This window comes from Marmota marmota, unplaced genomic scaffold (genome assembly GCF_001458135.2).
Source record: "Marmota marmota marmota unplaced genomic scaffold, marMar, whole genome shotgun sequence".
NCBI classification, from domain to species: domain Eukaryota; kingdom Metazoa; phylum Chordata; class Mammalia; order Rodentia; family Sciuridae; genus Marmota; species Marmota marmota.
This window is the reverse complement of record NW_026000249.1, coordinates 33,813,615-33,829,854: the sequence shown is the minus strand read 5'-3', so window position 1 is coordinate 33,829,854 and position 16,240 is coordinate 33,813,615. Positions and strand designations below refer to the sequence as shown.

Sequence of the window (16,240 nt, the reverse complement as noted above, 5' to 3'; positions counted from 1 at the left end):
GAGAAGGAATTAAATAAGCTCAATTTACATTTCAGTTAAATTACTCTGTTAAGAATAAGAGATTGTGAAGCATGAATCTGAGAGGCTGATAGAGAAAGAGCTGGAACTAGAGTAGTAGTTAGGAACAGGAGGATGGGATGAAGATGAGAATTATTGAAGAAACAAAATCAGCAGATTTGGTAATTTAATGGCTAAGGGAGGTAAGGCAGAAGAAAGTGGGAAAAAAAGATTCTTCTTAGGGAAATGATACTTCCCTGGTTCAGTGCTTCTACATTATAACACACATTAATACATTCTTCAGCACAGCCCAGCATGTGGACTTATCCATATTTGTGGGCTGGGGACATACTTTAGCAGTAGAGCACTTGCCTAGCAGGTACAAGGCCCTGGTTTCGATCCCCAGCACTAGAAAAAAACGTAGCCAGACTTATGAGTACTTGTGAATGTATACATACCAATGAAATAAGTTTTGCAAAATAATACTTACCATTAATTTATGCTATGCTCCCAAATATTTTCTATTATCCCCACCTACAGGCTTGACAAAACATTGCTCTGGTTCATGTGATTGGATGCTAGTAGTGCCATAAACAGAAATGAAAAAATACAGAAGGTAACACAGGTTTACTGTAGAAATATTCAACCAATTCCATTTCCAGGATTTTACAGGTGACCCACAAAAAGAAAGGTATAGTGTTTCAGTTTGGTCTCCAACAAGATGATGAATTAATATAGTTGCTTGTTCCATTGCCCAAGATCAACCCCAAACATACCAAGAAAGGAACCCACTAATAAAGGGGAAAACCATGACCAACCCTTACACAAATGTGTGGGAGGATAAAATATAAAAGGAACTTCTGGGATTTCTGCTCTTGCTTCCTGCACACCACCTCTGATGTAGACCTCCAATCCAGACTTCCTTGGGAGTATTTCAGGGCAGGGAAGAAATACTGTGCTGGATGTAAAGCTAGGAAAGCAGGTAAAGACTAACCAGGGCAATTGCTTCCCTTCTATACCCCCGGAAGTGATGAATTTAAATATAAGGAGAGGGGTTATGAATATATAGCTCAGTGGTAGAGCACCTGCCTAGCATGTATGAGGCCCTGGGCTTGATCCACAACGCCATAAAATAAAATCAAATCTAAGGATTGCTCTCTAATACTGTTTCTCTCAATAGGTCAAATAGGTCCCCAAATTAAAAACAATAATTACACACAACAAATAAACTTGAGTTCCACATTCAAGATGTAGAATAAATTTACATTTTCCTCAAACACACATTAAATATTTTTTAAAAAATCATGTACTGGGCTGTAAAGCAAGCCATAGCAATTTTTAAATTACAAGTTGAGTATCCCTTATCTGAAATGCTTGGAAGCAGAAGTGTTTCAGATTTTGGAGTTTTTGGATTTGGGAATATTTGCATAGACTTTATTGGTTGAATAACCCTAATCTGAAAATCCCAAACTTCTTCTTTATTAGTACATATTAATTATACAGAATGGTGAATTTCATTGTGACATATTGGTACATGCATATAATTTGATCAATTTTATTCCTCAATACCTCCCTTCCTCATTCCCCCAGTCCCCTTCTTCTACCCTATTGATCTCCCTTCTACTTTTATGACATACTTTTTTCCCCTACTTTTTTCCAACTTGTTTCCACATATGAGGGAAGACCTACAGTACTTATCTTTCTGAGAATGGCTTACTTCACTTAACATAATATTCTCCAGTTCCATCTGTTTTCCTGTACATCACATAATTTTGTTCTTCTTGATAGATGAATAAAATTTCATTGCATATACATACCACATTTGCTTTTCTATTCATCTATTGACTGACACCTAGACTAATTCTTTAACTTGGCTATTGTGAATTGTGTTGTGATAGATATGGATATACATAAACCTCTAAAGTATGTTGACTTTAATTCTTTTGGATAAATACCAAGGAGTGGTATAGCTGGATTATATGGTAGTCCTATTTTTAGTATTTTTGAGGAAACTTCATACTGATTTCCATAGTGGCTGTGGTACTTACATTCCCACCAATAGAGTTTAAGAGTTCACTTTTTCCCTATACACTTGACAGTATTTATTATTACTTGTATTCTTGATGATTGCCATTCTGACTGGAATGAGACAGAATCTCAGGGTACTTTGTTTTTATTTTGGGGATTCCAGGGATTGAACTCAGGGGCACTCAACCACGGAGCCACATCCCCAGCCCTATTTTGTATTTTATTTAGAGACAGGTTTTACCGAGTTGCTTAGCATCTCGCCATTGCTGAGGCTGGCTCTGAACTCACGATCCTCCTGTCTCAGCCTCCCAAGCCACTGGGATTACAGATGTGCACCACTGTACCCGGCTCACAATGTAGTTTTGATTTTGAATTTCCCTGATGGATAAAGATGTTGGACATTTTTTTTTTCAAATAACTGTCAGCCATCTGTATTGAAAAGTGTCTGTTCAGTGCATTTGACCATTTATTGAGTGGATTATTTGGGGGTTTCGGGGGGTTTTAGTCTTTTGAGTTCTTTATATATTCTGGACATTAATCCTGTTTGAAAAGTAGCTAGAAAACATTTTTTCTCATTCTACAGGCTGTGTCTTCATGCTGTTGATTATTTCCTTTACTATACAGAAGAGTTTTACTTTGATGCTATTCCATTTATTGATTCTTTCCTGAGCTATGTTTATTATTTCCTGAGCTATAAGAGTCCTATTCAGGAAATTGTTACCAGTTTCTATATGATGAAATGTTTCCCCTACATTTTCTTCTAACAGTTGCAAAGTTTCTCGGATTAGGTCTTTGATAGGTTTTGGGTTGACTTTTGTGCAGGGAGAGAGATGTAGATCCAGATTCATTCATCTACCTTTGGATATCTAGTTTCCTCAGCACCATTTGTTAAGGCAGCTATTCTTTCTCCACTGTATATTTTTGGCATCTTTGTCAAAAATCACATGACTAAGTATGTAGGTTGGTCTCTGAATGCTCTATTCTATCCCTTTGGTCTACATGTCTGTTTATATGCCAGTCCCATGCTATTTTTGTTACTTTGGTTCTGTAATCCAATTTGAAATTGGGTATTGTAATGCCTCCAGCTTTGCTCTTTTTGCTCAGGATGCTTTGGCTGTTCTGGGTCTTTTGGTTTTTCCAGATGAATTTTAGGATTGTTTTTACTAGTTCTGTGAAGAATGTCATTGGTATTTTTAAAAAAAATATTTATTTTTTAGTTGTAGGTGGACATAATATCTTTATTTGATATTTAGGTGGTGCTGAGCATTGAACCCAGTGCCTCATGCATGCTAGGTGAACACTCTACCACTGAGCCACAACCCTAGCCCCATCAATGGTATTTTGATGGATATTACATTGAATCTGTGGATCACTTTTGGTAATATGGCCATTTTAACAATATTAATTCTGCCCGTTCATGAGTATGGGAGGTCTTTTCATCTTCTAGTATCTTCAATTTCTTCTTTCAGCATTCTGTAACTTTCTTATAGATGCTAATTACTTCTTTGGTTAGCTTTATTCTGAGGTACTTTTTAACATATCACAAGTGGAGTTCTTTTTTATTTCTCAGTGGATTAACTATTGGTGTATAGAAAAGTTATTGATTTTTATGTACTGATTGTATATCCTGCTACTTTGTTAAATTTATAAGTTCTAGAAGTGGAATTTTTTTTTTTTAGTATAGGATCATATCATTTGACTTCTTCCTTTCCTATTTATATTCCTTTTATTTTGTTCTCTTGCCTAATAATCTGAGTAAAATTTCAAGTATCATATTGAATAGGAGTGGTAAGAGCAGGCATCCTTATCTTGTTCCTGATTTTAGAGGAAATGCTTTCAGTTTTTCCCTATTTAGTATGATGTTGGCTTTGGGTTTGTCATATATAGCCTTCATTGTTGAGGTAAGTTCCTTCTATTCCTAGTTTCTTCAGGGTTTTTTTTTTTTTTTCATTAAGAGATGCTGAAATATGTTGAAGGCTTTTTCCTGTATCTGCTGGGTTGATCATGTAATTTTTGTCCTGGGTTCTTCTATTTATTTGGTGTATTATGTTTATTGATTTGCACATGTTGAGCATACTATCTTTGCATCCTTGGAAAGAAACCAACTTGATCATGATATTTGATCTTTTTAATGTGTTGTTGAATTCAATTTGCTAATATTTTATTAAGGATTTTTGCACCTATGTTCGTCAAGGATATTGTTCTGCAATTTTTTTCTTTGAAGTGTCTTTATCCAGTTTTGGTATCAGGTTAATACTGATTTCATAGAATAAGCTTGGAAACATTCCCTCCCTTCCTATTTCATGGAATAAATCGAGGAGCATTGGCATTGGTTCTTCACTAAATATCTGGTAAAACTCAGCTATGAGTCCATCTGGTCCTGGGTTTTTCTTGGTTGGAGGTTTTTTATTACTACTTTCATGACATTGCTTGTTATTGATCTGTTTAGGTTTTCTGGAATATAAAATTTTCTTTTTTTTTAAGAGAAGGGGGGGAGAATTTTAATATTTATTTATTTATTTATTTATTTTAGTTTTCGGCAGATACAACATCTTTCTTTGTATGTGGTGCTGAGGATCGAACCAGGCCGCACGCATGCCAGGCGAGCGCGCTACCGCTTGAGCCACATCCCCAGCCCTGGAATGTAAATTTTCAAAGTAGTCCCTAATAAACCTGAGACTTAAGTTGTTTCAGTTGTGCCTGTTTTAATATTCCCATCTTTCCCTCTAATTTTAGTAATTTGGGGTCTCTCTCTCTCTCTCTTTTCTCCATATAGTTTGGCTAGAGTTTATCAATCTTGCTTATTTTTTCAAATAATCAATTATTTATTTCATTGATCCTTTGTATTATTTTTATAGTTTTTATTTCCTTAATTTCACCTCTGATTTTCTTTAGGGGTGGGTACTGGGGATTGAACCCAGAGGCATTTTACCATTGAGCTACATCCCCAGATCTTTTTTATTTTGAGACAAGGTCCCACTAAATTGCTTAGGGGCCTTGTTGATTTACTGAGGCTGGCTTTGAATTTGCTGTCCTCCTGTCTCAGCCTTCCAAGTCACTGGGATTATAGGTGTGCACCACATGCCCAGCTAGAACTTCTAAAAGTTAACCTTTTTGGAATTGTGGAGGCATTTTATTGCCCTGCTTTCTTATGTTTCCTGTGCTTTAATATTGAGATTTGCTCATTTGCTGGGATGGATATCTCTTCCACTGTTATGTAAGGGCCTCTTTAGTGAGCTGCTTTATCTTACCATGTACCAAGGACCAGGGGTAAATCTCAGCATCAAAGCACCCATTCATTGTGTTCTTAGTGCTATGATGAATCCCTAGCACTGTTTTGGGAGGAGATAATAATCACCAGTAACTGCAACTACTTGAAAGCAAACAGTATACTAGTAAATGATAAAAATTTATTGAAAATGTTCTCTATAACTCCACTAGTCAAAAAGTGGAAAAGTGGAGTAATACTCTATAATAGGCTGAAAAAAATTAAAATTAAACTATATAGAATATGAAGAGAAAGAAGACAAAAAAAAAAAAACAACACAACAACCAGGAAGGCATGAAGGAAGAAAGAAACAGAAGATAAAATAAGAGTAAAAAAGGAGAGAATATGGAATATGCAAGAGAAAGCAAAGGCAGAGTTAATAAATCCAATTAACATATTAGAACATTAAAAAGGTACATAAAATTAGATTAACATACACATTGTCAAATAGTAAAGGGAAACCTACCAAATCAACAGAGAGGACAACCCCAGTGAAACAAAACAAAACAAAAAATAAACTTAAAAGTAAAGAGTCTAAAATTACTCTTTGCCAAGATATTTGAAGTGGAAATTTCTTACTGGGCCTTCAAGCTTTGGATTCTGCCAGATATTAGGAGGTATAGTAAGTGCCAAAGCCTCAGCTACATGATCTCTGAAGTATCTGGGTGTGGAGGTAGCAATTGTACCAGCTGTCTCTGCTCTGAGTTGGGAGCTGTATAATCAGTATTTCCCCATCTAGCTCAGCATTCTGCTACAATAACTGTCCAAAGGGTGGGCACAGTGGCACACGCCTATAATCCCCTCTGCTCAGGAGGCTGAGGCAGGAGAATCATGAGTTCAAAGCCAGCCTCAGCAAAAGCAAAGCACTAAGCAACTCAGTGAGACTCTGTCTCTAAATAAAATACAAAATAGTGGGGCTGGGGCTCAGTGACAGAGTGCTCACCTGGGTTCAATCCTCAGCACCATAAAAAAATAAAATAAAGGTATTGTGTCTACCTACACACACACACAAACAAAAAAAAAAAAAATAGAGCTGGGGATGTGGCTCAGTGGTAGAGTGCCCCTGAGTTCAATCCCTGCTACCCCTACAAATAAAGCTTCAGATTTCAGAGCATTTTGGATTTTAAAATTAGGGACACTCAACCTGTACTATTAAAGAAATACACACAGTGAATTGCTCTTTCAAAGATAACAGTAGGCCTTATAAAAACGTCAAGACTAGTAGCCTGCCCAACATTGACCCTAATAAGAAAAGCAGAAAGAGACATAACAAAAGAAGAAAATTTCAGGCCCATTTCACATGCCCATACATGAAAACAAAATTAGCAAATTGAATCAATCCCATAGAAAGAGAAAACACCAAATCAGGTTGTGTGGTGTTAGAAAATCTTTAAATGTAAACCATCACTATATAACATCAACTTAATCTTAAGTCCTGTTGCCCTCCCATGTGAACTCTGTTCTTTAGTAAATCTGAAATACTGACTGTGCTGTATATGTGGCCTTTGATTCCCCTTGACCCAGAATACCTTCTCCCAGTTCTACTTGTCTGTTTGTGAAACAGTTTCTGTGAAGCTTTCCAGGTTCCCTCAACTGGAAACATGCTCCCTTTCCTTAGTACCTACATTACATTAAATATCAATCTATGACCCTTCCTGTAATATAAGTTTTAGGCTGGAATCCTGAAACCAGTCTATTTTTTTTTTCAAATTTTTAATTTGAAAGATGGAGTCTCACTAAGTTGAGATGGAGTCTCACTAAGTTGCTGAGACTGGCCTCAAACTTGGGATTCTCCTGCCTCAGCTTTTCAAGTAGCTAGAATTACAGGCATGTGCCACTGCACCCAGCTTGCAATCAGTCTATTTAAAACTGAAACATTTCTCCCAACATTACCTCTTTATTTTCCAAAGTGCTTGGCTTCCTTCTGACATACTATATATAAATTATATTTTTTATGTATCTACCGTCTGCCCTCCATGAGAACAAAACTTTCATGAAAAAGAATGATCTGTTTAGTTCACCCTTATTGTCCCCAGAACCCAGAACAGTGTTCAATTCTACCAAAGCACTTCACACATACTTGTTGAATCCATTTTGATCACTTAAAATTTATTACCTTAGAGTGTAACTTGCAATAGGTGATCTACATATGTTATGTGAATAGTAACTAAGTTTGATAATCATACATCTCTTAAGGGGAACTTGAAGCTTCTCCACACCTCATCCTCAATCCCATCCCCAAAGAACTGATCAAGAACAAAATGGTAGGGTTTGCCAGGTATGGTGACACACATCTGTAATCCCAGCATCTCAGGATGCTGAGGTAAGAGAATCACAAGTTCAAAGCTAGCCTCAGTAACTTAGAAGGACCCTGTCTCAAAATAAAAAGGACTAGGGACTTAGCTCCATGGGTTCAATCCCTAGTACCAAAAAAACTTTTAAAAGTAGGGTTGCAGGTATAGCTCAGTGATATAGCACTTGCCTTACATGCACAAGGCCCTGGGTTCAATCCCCAGCATCATAAAAAGAAAAAAATTGTTTTTTTAGTGACACTTAATTGGGTCATTATTCAAGCTGGCCAATTTCTGAGTAGGAAAATAAACTATAACTATACACAAAGCCTGGCAGAAGCCCTCTTTTTAATGCCTGACCTGGGTCTTTGCTTTTTACATTCTCTTCTTTCCTACACCTGAATAAAAAAAGGTTTAGGCTGCATTCCCTTGGAAAGCTACTAGAAGGGGATGGGAATATAGCCATGAGCAGGCTAATGGGATCTTGAGCCAGTGTAGGCCTTAAGGTGGAAATAAGGAACAAGAAAGAGTGGTTTAAGTCAGTTCTGCTTTAAACCTTAAGCAGGGTAAAAACATTTTATGCTTCTCTTTCTGGCACCAAGTCAACTCCCACAGAGGGGCTGGTAAAAATGAAAGTGCCAACAAACAGAGAGAGGTAGGGAAAAGGAGCAGGAGTTGGCCTATTTTTACCACGCCTCAAGATCAATGGGCAAGTGGAATCCTCATGCATGTTTGTGGTTTATCTAACTGTACCAGAAACTTCTTAAAACTTTTATGTAAAATTTTGTGAATGTTGGGCTGGGGTTGTGGCTCAGTGGTAAAGCACTCACCTAGCATGTGTGAGGCCCTGGGTTTGAACCTCAGCACCACATTAAAAAAATAAATAAAATAAAGGTATTGTGTCTGACTACAACTAAAAAATAATTTTTTAAAAAAAATTTTGTGTTTTTCCTGGGGATTTGATTTGGGGTTCAAGATTCTGGCCAAATGATTTTGTCTAGACACAGGTAAGTTTAAACATTTGCAAGCATATTTATATGAAAATTAAGTAGGTGAAAAAAAACACAACTGGGGGCTGGGGTTGTGGTTCAGCGGTAGAGCGCTTGCCTAGCCTGGGTTCAATCCTCAGGACCACATAAAAATAAATGAATGGAATAAAGGTATTGTGTCCAACTAAAAAAATTAATATTTAAAAAAAGAAAAAAACCACAACTGGATAAAAATAAACCAGCAAGGGGCTGGGGTTGTGGCTGAGTGGTAGAGTGCTCACTTAGCATGCCTGAGGCACTGGGTTTGATCCTCAGCACCACATAAAGGTAAAATATACTGTGTCCACCTAAAACTAAAAATAAATAAATAAACATTTAAAAAAAAGAATTCAACATGAGGTGCAGTGGCACACATCCGTAATCCCAATGACTTGGGAGCTGAGGCAGGAGGATTCTAAGCTGGAGTCCAGTCTTGACAACTTAGTGAGTCTCTGTCTCAAAATAAAAAAGTCTGGAAGTGTAGCCCAGTGGTAGAGTGCCTCTGAGTTAAATCCCTAGTACCACCATCACCAAAAAGAAAGAACTTAGCTAGTGTTTTTTTGTTGTTGTTTGTTTTTTTTGTGTGTGTGTTGTTTGTTTTTAATGTATTGTTTAGTTGTAGTTTGACACATTACATTTATTTATTTATTTATTTATTTATTTATGGTGCTGGGGATCAAACCCAGGGCCTAGCACATGCTAGGCAAGTGCCCTACCACTAAGCCTCAACCCCAGCCCTTAGCTAGTGTTTTTTACATGACAATTGATATGATATAGTATGAGATATACAGTATTAAACTGACAAATTTCAACTACATAAATTGGCATTGAGACTTCTTGTTGCAAATACAGAAAGTCTATTCTTAACTTTTAATTTACTGAGCTGTTGTCTTATTGATAGGCTCAGACTTTGTTATGGATTTAATGTCTGTCCTTCACCCCCAAAATTTGTTGAAGTGCAAACCTCCAGTGTCATGGGTTTTTAGAGGTGGGGAGGCTTTGAGAGGTTATTAGGTTTAAATGAAGTCATGAGAGCCCATCATGATGGTATTAATGCCCTTTTAAGAATAAAAAGAGGGGCTGGGCTGTGGCTCAGTGGTAGAGCGCTTGCCTAGGATATGTGAGGCACTGGATTTGAGTCTCAGCACCACATATAAATAAATAAAATAAAGATCCATCAACAACTAAAAAAAATTTTAAAAAAAAGAATAAGAAGAGACATCAAGTGTTTTCTCTCCAAGAGCAAGAAAGCACACAGAGAAGAGGCTATGGGGTACAACAAGAAGGCAGCCATCTATAAACTAAAAAAAGAAGCCTCAGCAGATGCTGGATCTTCTGACACCTTGATCTTGGTATTCCCATGCTCTAGAACTCTGAGAAATACATTTCTGTTACTTAAGCTACCCAGTCTGCAGTATGTTGCTATGGCAGCCTGTCTCAATCTCCTCCAACAGCAAAGGCCCTCTTCTCTTTGTGCTTTTACCAGGCTTTATACTGTGTGTGTGTGTGTGTGTGTGTGTGTGTGNAGAGAGAAACAGAACACATGCACATGCATACACTAGAGCAACTGCACTTGTGTGATAGCTCTCTGGCGAATCTTCTTAAAAGGACGCTAATCCTTTCAGATCAGAGCTCCACCCTTATGACCTCATTTAACCTTAATTACTTCCTTAGAGGCCCTATATCCACATACAGCCACATTGTGTTGGGAGAGGGTAGGCCTTCAACATAAGAATCTGACAAACATTCAGTCTGTAGCAGCTGCCAAAACTAAGGATTTAAATGTAATTTAATATTTTCTCTGTACATTCCAGCTTTCCTAACTCATGGAGCGAAATTAATCATATAGCTAAAGAGTCTATAGCTAAATAATTCTGTAGTATAAAATTTTTTGAATTGTCAACCCAGTCTTCAAAGGAGAAACAAGATTTATGCTGCTGTGCTTTCTCAATAATGCCTGAAAGTTGCTCAAAGCAAAAAGTAATAATAAAGCAACCTGAAACTTAGGCCCATAATAACCTTGCAAGTTACTGGATCTCAAATAAAGTGCCTAAAATCACACTCATAAAAAGATCATGGTTTAAATTACTTTTTTATATGAGCCATTTATAGAAGTGAGCTTTGATTAGACTGTATTTCTTACTATAATTCTTAAAAGGTAATAGGTCTGGGGATATAGTTCAGTAGTAAAGCACCTTCCCTAAGTTATATCCCCAGCACCACACACACAAAAGAAGACCCTGAGTTCAATGCCCAGCACCACAAAAAAGGTAATATACTTTCAAAATCAAAGAAAAAATTAGGAGTTGGAATTAACATGATATTAATTTGATGTCCTACAGCTACTAAACTAAATTAAGCATTATTTTTCTAATATAAAACAAAAGTGAACATCTTATTCTTAATCTAAGATAAAATAATGGATTTTGTTCATTTTAATGGAAATCTAGTCCACAAAAAATTCTTTTTAAAAAAGAAGTAGCTACTTGGAAAAGATAATGCAGCTTCTGCCAATATCTCTTGGGCCACTGGCCCTTGGAACCCAGCCATAATACTGTGAGGAAGCCCAGGCTGCATGGAGAGTGCCTGGCCTTCAGCCCTAGCTGAGCTCCCAGCTGAAAGCCAACAATAACTTGCCAGCCAGCTAGGCTGTTAAGCCATCCTGAAGGTAGATTATTCAGCCCCTAGTCAAACTGCCACAGTTGATTCAACATTGAGCAGAATCAACCATCTTAGCTTTATACAAATTGCAATATTGTAAACAAAGTAAATACTTGCCATTGTTTTAAGATATTAAGTTTCAGGTATGCAGAGATGGACAACTAGAATACCTTGCTTACTTAAAAGAAGGCTAAAATAGCATCTAGCCCCCTATTTGATGCAGACACTTCTTTCTAGCAGGTTACCGTTTAACCTCTGAACATTCTGACTAATGTGGAGGTCAATTTCTCACAAAGCCACCCTTTCCACTGATGAACAACTTTGGGAATTATAATCTGCTTAAAGTTTGTTCAAGTTCTTTCCTTGGATATGATCATTACTGTCTAACCTCTCTAGTTCATGGGGAGAAATTAATCAAATAGCTAAAGATTCTACAGTTAAACAGTTCTGTAGTATAAAATTATTTGGATTGCCAATCTGGTTCAAAGGAGGAACAGGGAAAGGACAGGACTTTGCCATATTAAATAGTGGAGAAATATTTATAACTGTCCCACTTTATAGATGAGGAACCTGAAGTGCACAAATTGGTTGCTTTAACAAAAGTTACACAATAGAAACTTGAATTTAAAAAATTTTGTTTAGTATTATTTCTATTAAACATGAATCAAATGTAACAAATACAAGATGTGTTGTTCATACCCAACTACAGTTTTCAAATTTATGTCATTATTGTTTAGATACATAATCTTCATTTCCTCTTATTTAGGAGGAACATTGGCATGAATAACTGGGAAATGAAAAATAATTTTCTGTATCATCTTCACCTGATTTTCACTTAAATACTCCCTGTCTTAACTCCAAAAAAAAAAAAAAAAAAACAAGTAATTTCCTGGAGGGCTTGGATGGGTATTATAATTCTGGATCTCCCTTGGTGTTTGAATACACATATTTTGAATACTTTGCCTAACTGGAAGATAGCATGTGGATAACAAAGATAAAAGCATTTCTTTCCAATTATTTATGTACAGATATTGCAATCCAAATATATTTCTTATCATGTCAGTGCAGTAACTGTAAACTTTTTTTCAAAGTCAGCAGCAATAGAAAATGAATTTCTTCCACTGTTGACTACAGTATGTCAGTTGCCATGACAACACTTACTCCCCAAACATTCTTTCTAATTGAGACAATTTCTTCTTACTTCAGTACCTGAAGACTGACCCAATTACCCAACTCAAAACCCCAAGGGTGCCCCTCAATAAAGGTACTCTGGTTACACAACCTAAGGAAAATTTAAATACCACTTTCTAAGTTGCAAGGAAACTTCAGGGAACTCATTTTGGTTTTATACATAAAATCATAGAAGCTGAATGGCAATTGATATGACTTTAAAAACATATAAGCTATATTAAAATATAGCAGAATCAACCATCTTAGCTTTATACAAATTGCAACATTGTGAACAAAGTAAATACTTGCCATTGTTTTACATTATGGAAACCTAAACTTTTAACACAAACCATTTCTGTTAATATAATGCAGTATATCTCAGTTATGTTCTCTAGGCTGTATTTGCATTCTGTTCCTTCTAAGGTATGATTAAACTCTTCTAGGAGCAGGGCATGATGGTGTAGTCCGGTAATCCCAGCATCTTGGGAGGCTGAGACAATAGGATCATGAGTTCAAAGCCAACCTCAGCAACTTAGTAAAGCCCTAAGCAACTCAGCAAGACTCTGTCTTTAAATAAAATATAAACAAGGGCTGGGGATGTGGCTCAGTAGTTAAGTACCCCTGGGTTCAAGCCCCAATAGCCCCTCCCCCAAAATCTAGGAGCAAACAAGACCATGGTCACTGAAAACATCATTGGACTAATACAGAACATTTATACAGTAGTCCAAATCAGGCTCACAGCAAGCAAGAAACTAGAAATATATTTAAAATCATATAAAACTTAAAACTATGGTAAATGAGGCACTATAGAGAGATTCCTAGTTATTCCAAAAGAACAACAACAACAAAAAATTCCAGAAAGAAAAAGCAGTGTTAAAAATGTGGTGTCTCCATTGTTTCAAAATGTAAGCTAATATTTCTCTTTCTTCAATGGTCCAAAGACTTTTAAACTGAGTTGTTTGGGGAATATAATGCTCATTTAGTTAGAAAAATCTTGATTAATTGAGTTGATCAAGATTTTAACTTATTCAATGTCAGCTTACCAATACAACTTACTTTCAGTCACTTATGGTAGACCAGCCTTGAAGCCATTGTGCAGTCTAGAATATTGTATGGCTGAGTGTACACTCTCCTTTAAGGAGGAAATAAGGTAAAAGCAATTAGCTGAGGTGTTCTCTATGTGATTATGTTGATTCCTTTGTTGGTATGTGAAATTTTATAGCCCTTTCAATCAAATGAGAAAAAATAATTTGTATATTCTAACTTTTTTTTTAGTTTAAATAAACAAGTTACCCTTACTACTGTTGAATTTCCTCCAAAAGTATAAATCATTCTATAATGACTGTATCTATTATAGTATGTTACAGTAGATACATGTGTCCTGAAGTGTTCTATATCTGCTAGGATAACCTAGAAGCAGCACTTTTTAAATGGCAAACTAAATCCAATGAAAATAAACTCTCATGATAAGCCTATTTTTCCATTATTGACTTTTTCAAGTATTTACATAAATAGCTGCTAAGTATTGTGAAAAAAAAAAAAAAAAGATCTTGTATTGGGGCTGGGGACATAGCTCAGTAGTAGAGTGCTTGCCTAGCATGCACAAGGCCCAGGGTTTCACCCTCAGCACTGCAAAAAGTAAAATAAAAATTTAAACTTTTTTTAAAAAATATTTTTTAGTTGTAGTTGGACACAATATCTTTATTTGTTTGTTTGTTTATGTGATGCTGAGGATTGAACCCAGCATCTCACATGTGCTTGGCAAGTGCTCTGCCACTGAGCTATAACCCCAGCCCCTAAACTTTTAATACACATACAGAAGTATGAGCTTATTTATACATATCAGTAATATCTATACAACTGTAGTATCTAGTAATGTTCTCAAAAAATGTTCCCTGTTTATAAGTAACAGTTTGCTACATATGGTGTCCCCTGTTCTATTTTTCAATGCTTTTACTTAGCCAAAGAGCAAAAGAAGAAAAATCACAGAACACATCCACTGATCTAAAAGAGGGATTAATTGGAAAGATCCCAATTAAGCTGAATGAAATGTCAATAAAGGTTAACTGTAGCACAATTTATTGTAAAACAATGAATCAGAGGCGAATCAGAGGCAAACATAGGCTAAAACTAAACTTTTGTTTTGAAATCATAGGCTAAAACTAAAGTTTAGCCTATGATTTCAAAACAAAAAGCTAAAATAAAAATTAAAAAACACAACTTTCTCTGTGGCAGACAGTTCAAGTTTAAACAGCATTGTTAGAAATCCTAGATCTGAGGAAAATGAATCTTTCAAAAAACGCTCACCAAATAACTTTAAAAGACAGGTTCTAGCCAAGTGCAGGAGGCTGAAGTAGAAGGATCACAAGTTTGAAGCTGGCATCAGCAATTTAGCCAGGCCCTAAGCAATTTAACAAGACCCTGTCTCAAAATAAAAAATACAAAAGGCTGAGGATGTAACTCAGTCATAAAGCGCACAAGTTCAATCCCTAGTACCAAAAGAAAAGAAAAAAAAGATAGGTGCAATCTCCTTGTACAATAGAAAACACAGCTTTCATACATGATAAAATGCCACCATGAAGTATGAATAAGAGAAAACAAATGTATCACATGGTGCAAGAAGGGTCTAAGAACCAGAGGCAGAAAGATGGGGCTGAGAATAATGAAAAAAGCTTCTAATTTATTAAATGTAACACTTGGAGAATCTACATGCCTAAATTCTGCTGGGAATTGGTGATTGGGCAGGAAGGTTTATGACTGAATCAAACCATTAGTAAGAAACTTACTATAAAGTATTTTGGGGGTAAAGATATGTTGCACTAGGTAAGAGTTAACTGTTCTTACACTCATTAAAGACAATCTCATTTTGTTTGGAAGAGAATAATTAAGTCTATCAAAGTTACTAGGCATAAATGAAGAACTATGTAAAAAGAGGAACCATTAAGAAATGGATGAGTAAGTGTGTTTGTGCAAGACTAGGGGATATCTTCAAAATAAGAATAAGGGTGTTTTCATTCACATGAAGCAATAATAAATATTGCCTAGTTCATACCAATTACTTTCACTTTACAGTCTTTACACGCATTCAAGACTTTTGATTTTCATTATCCCTTTCAGCCAACTGGAAAAGGAGGGAGAGGGAAGCTGTACATTATAACAGTACACTTAGTAACTAAGAAAATGCAGCAGTGGAATATATCATGCGGCACCAAAGAGATTTGCCAGGGAGTGCAGACAAAAGAGAAACAGCCACAGAACATAAGCCGCGGAAGAGATGAGAATCAGTCCCATATGTAATTCGACGATTGGACCAAACCCCGCTCAGCGCGGCTGGTGAAATGAGGTGATTTGCGATTCAGCGCATTCTTGGCTCCTTCCCTGAGTCTATCCTCGAACGGGAAGTAGGCGCAAGTCAGGGAGCAAAACCGAGGCAAAGCCCCCGAGGGTACATCTACCTGGACAACGAACTTGAAGGCCCCTTTCACAGCTCTTTGGGACGCTCTCCCAAAGTCTTGCACCCTGACTTCAGCTACCCATATCGTTGAGTCGGCTTCCCTAGACCTTCCCGGCTATAAGGGCCACTTGCCGGGCGGCTCTAAAGGACTGAGACCAGGGGTTGAAATACTTTCATTACCTTTTCGCGCTGGTCCCAGCTGTACTGCTTGGGCTGCTCCTCCTCACTCTCGGGCCGCGACTCCTCAGCCTTCCGCCTCTTAGAGAAGACGCAGCCCATGGTCCTGGCCTGCGGGTCTCACCAGCCAACCAACTAGCCCGGGCACCTCCTGGAGTGTGATGTG

General features: G+C 36.9%; 1 protein-coding gene across 3 annotated transcripts in view; it reads right to left on the bottom strand.

Annotated features, from left to right (window-relative positions):
* Rp2 (RP2 activator of ARL3 GTPase) overlaps positions 1–16,240 on the bottom strand; it is a 49,116-nt gene extending 32,876 nt beyond the window's left edge. For 2 of the 3 annotated variants that reach the window (XM_015488151.2, XM_048796531.1), the window contains exon 1: positions 16,078–16,240. In XM_015488151.2, the coding sequence (XP_015343637.1) occupies positions 16,078–16,176 (99 nt within the window). In that variant the 5' untranslated portion in view covers positions 16,177–16,240. The remainder of the gene's footprint in view (positions 1–16,077) is intronic. The other variant, XM_015488152.2, reaches the window with a different exon arrangement.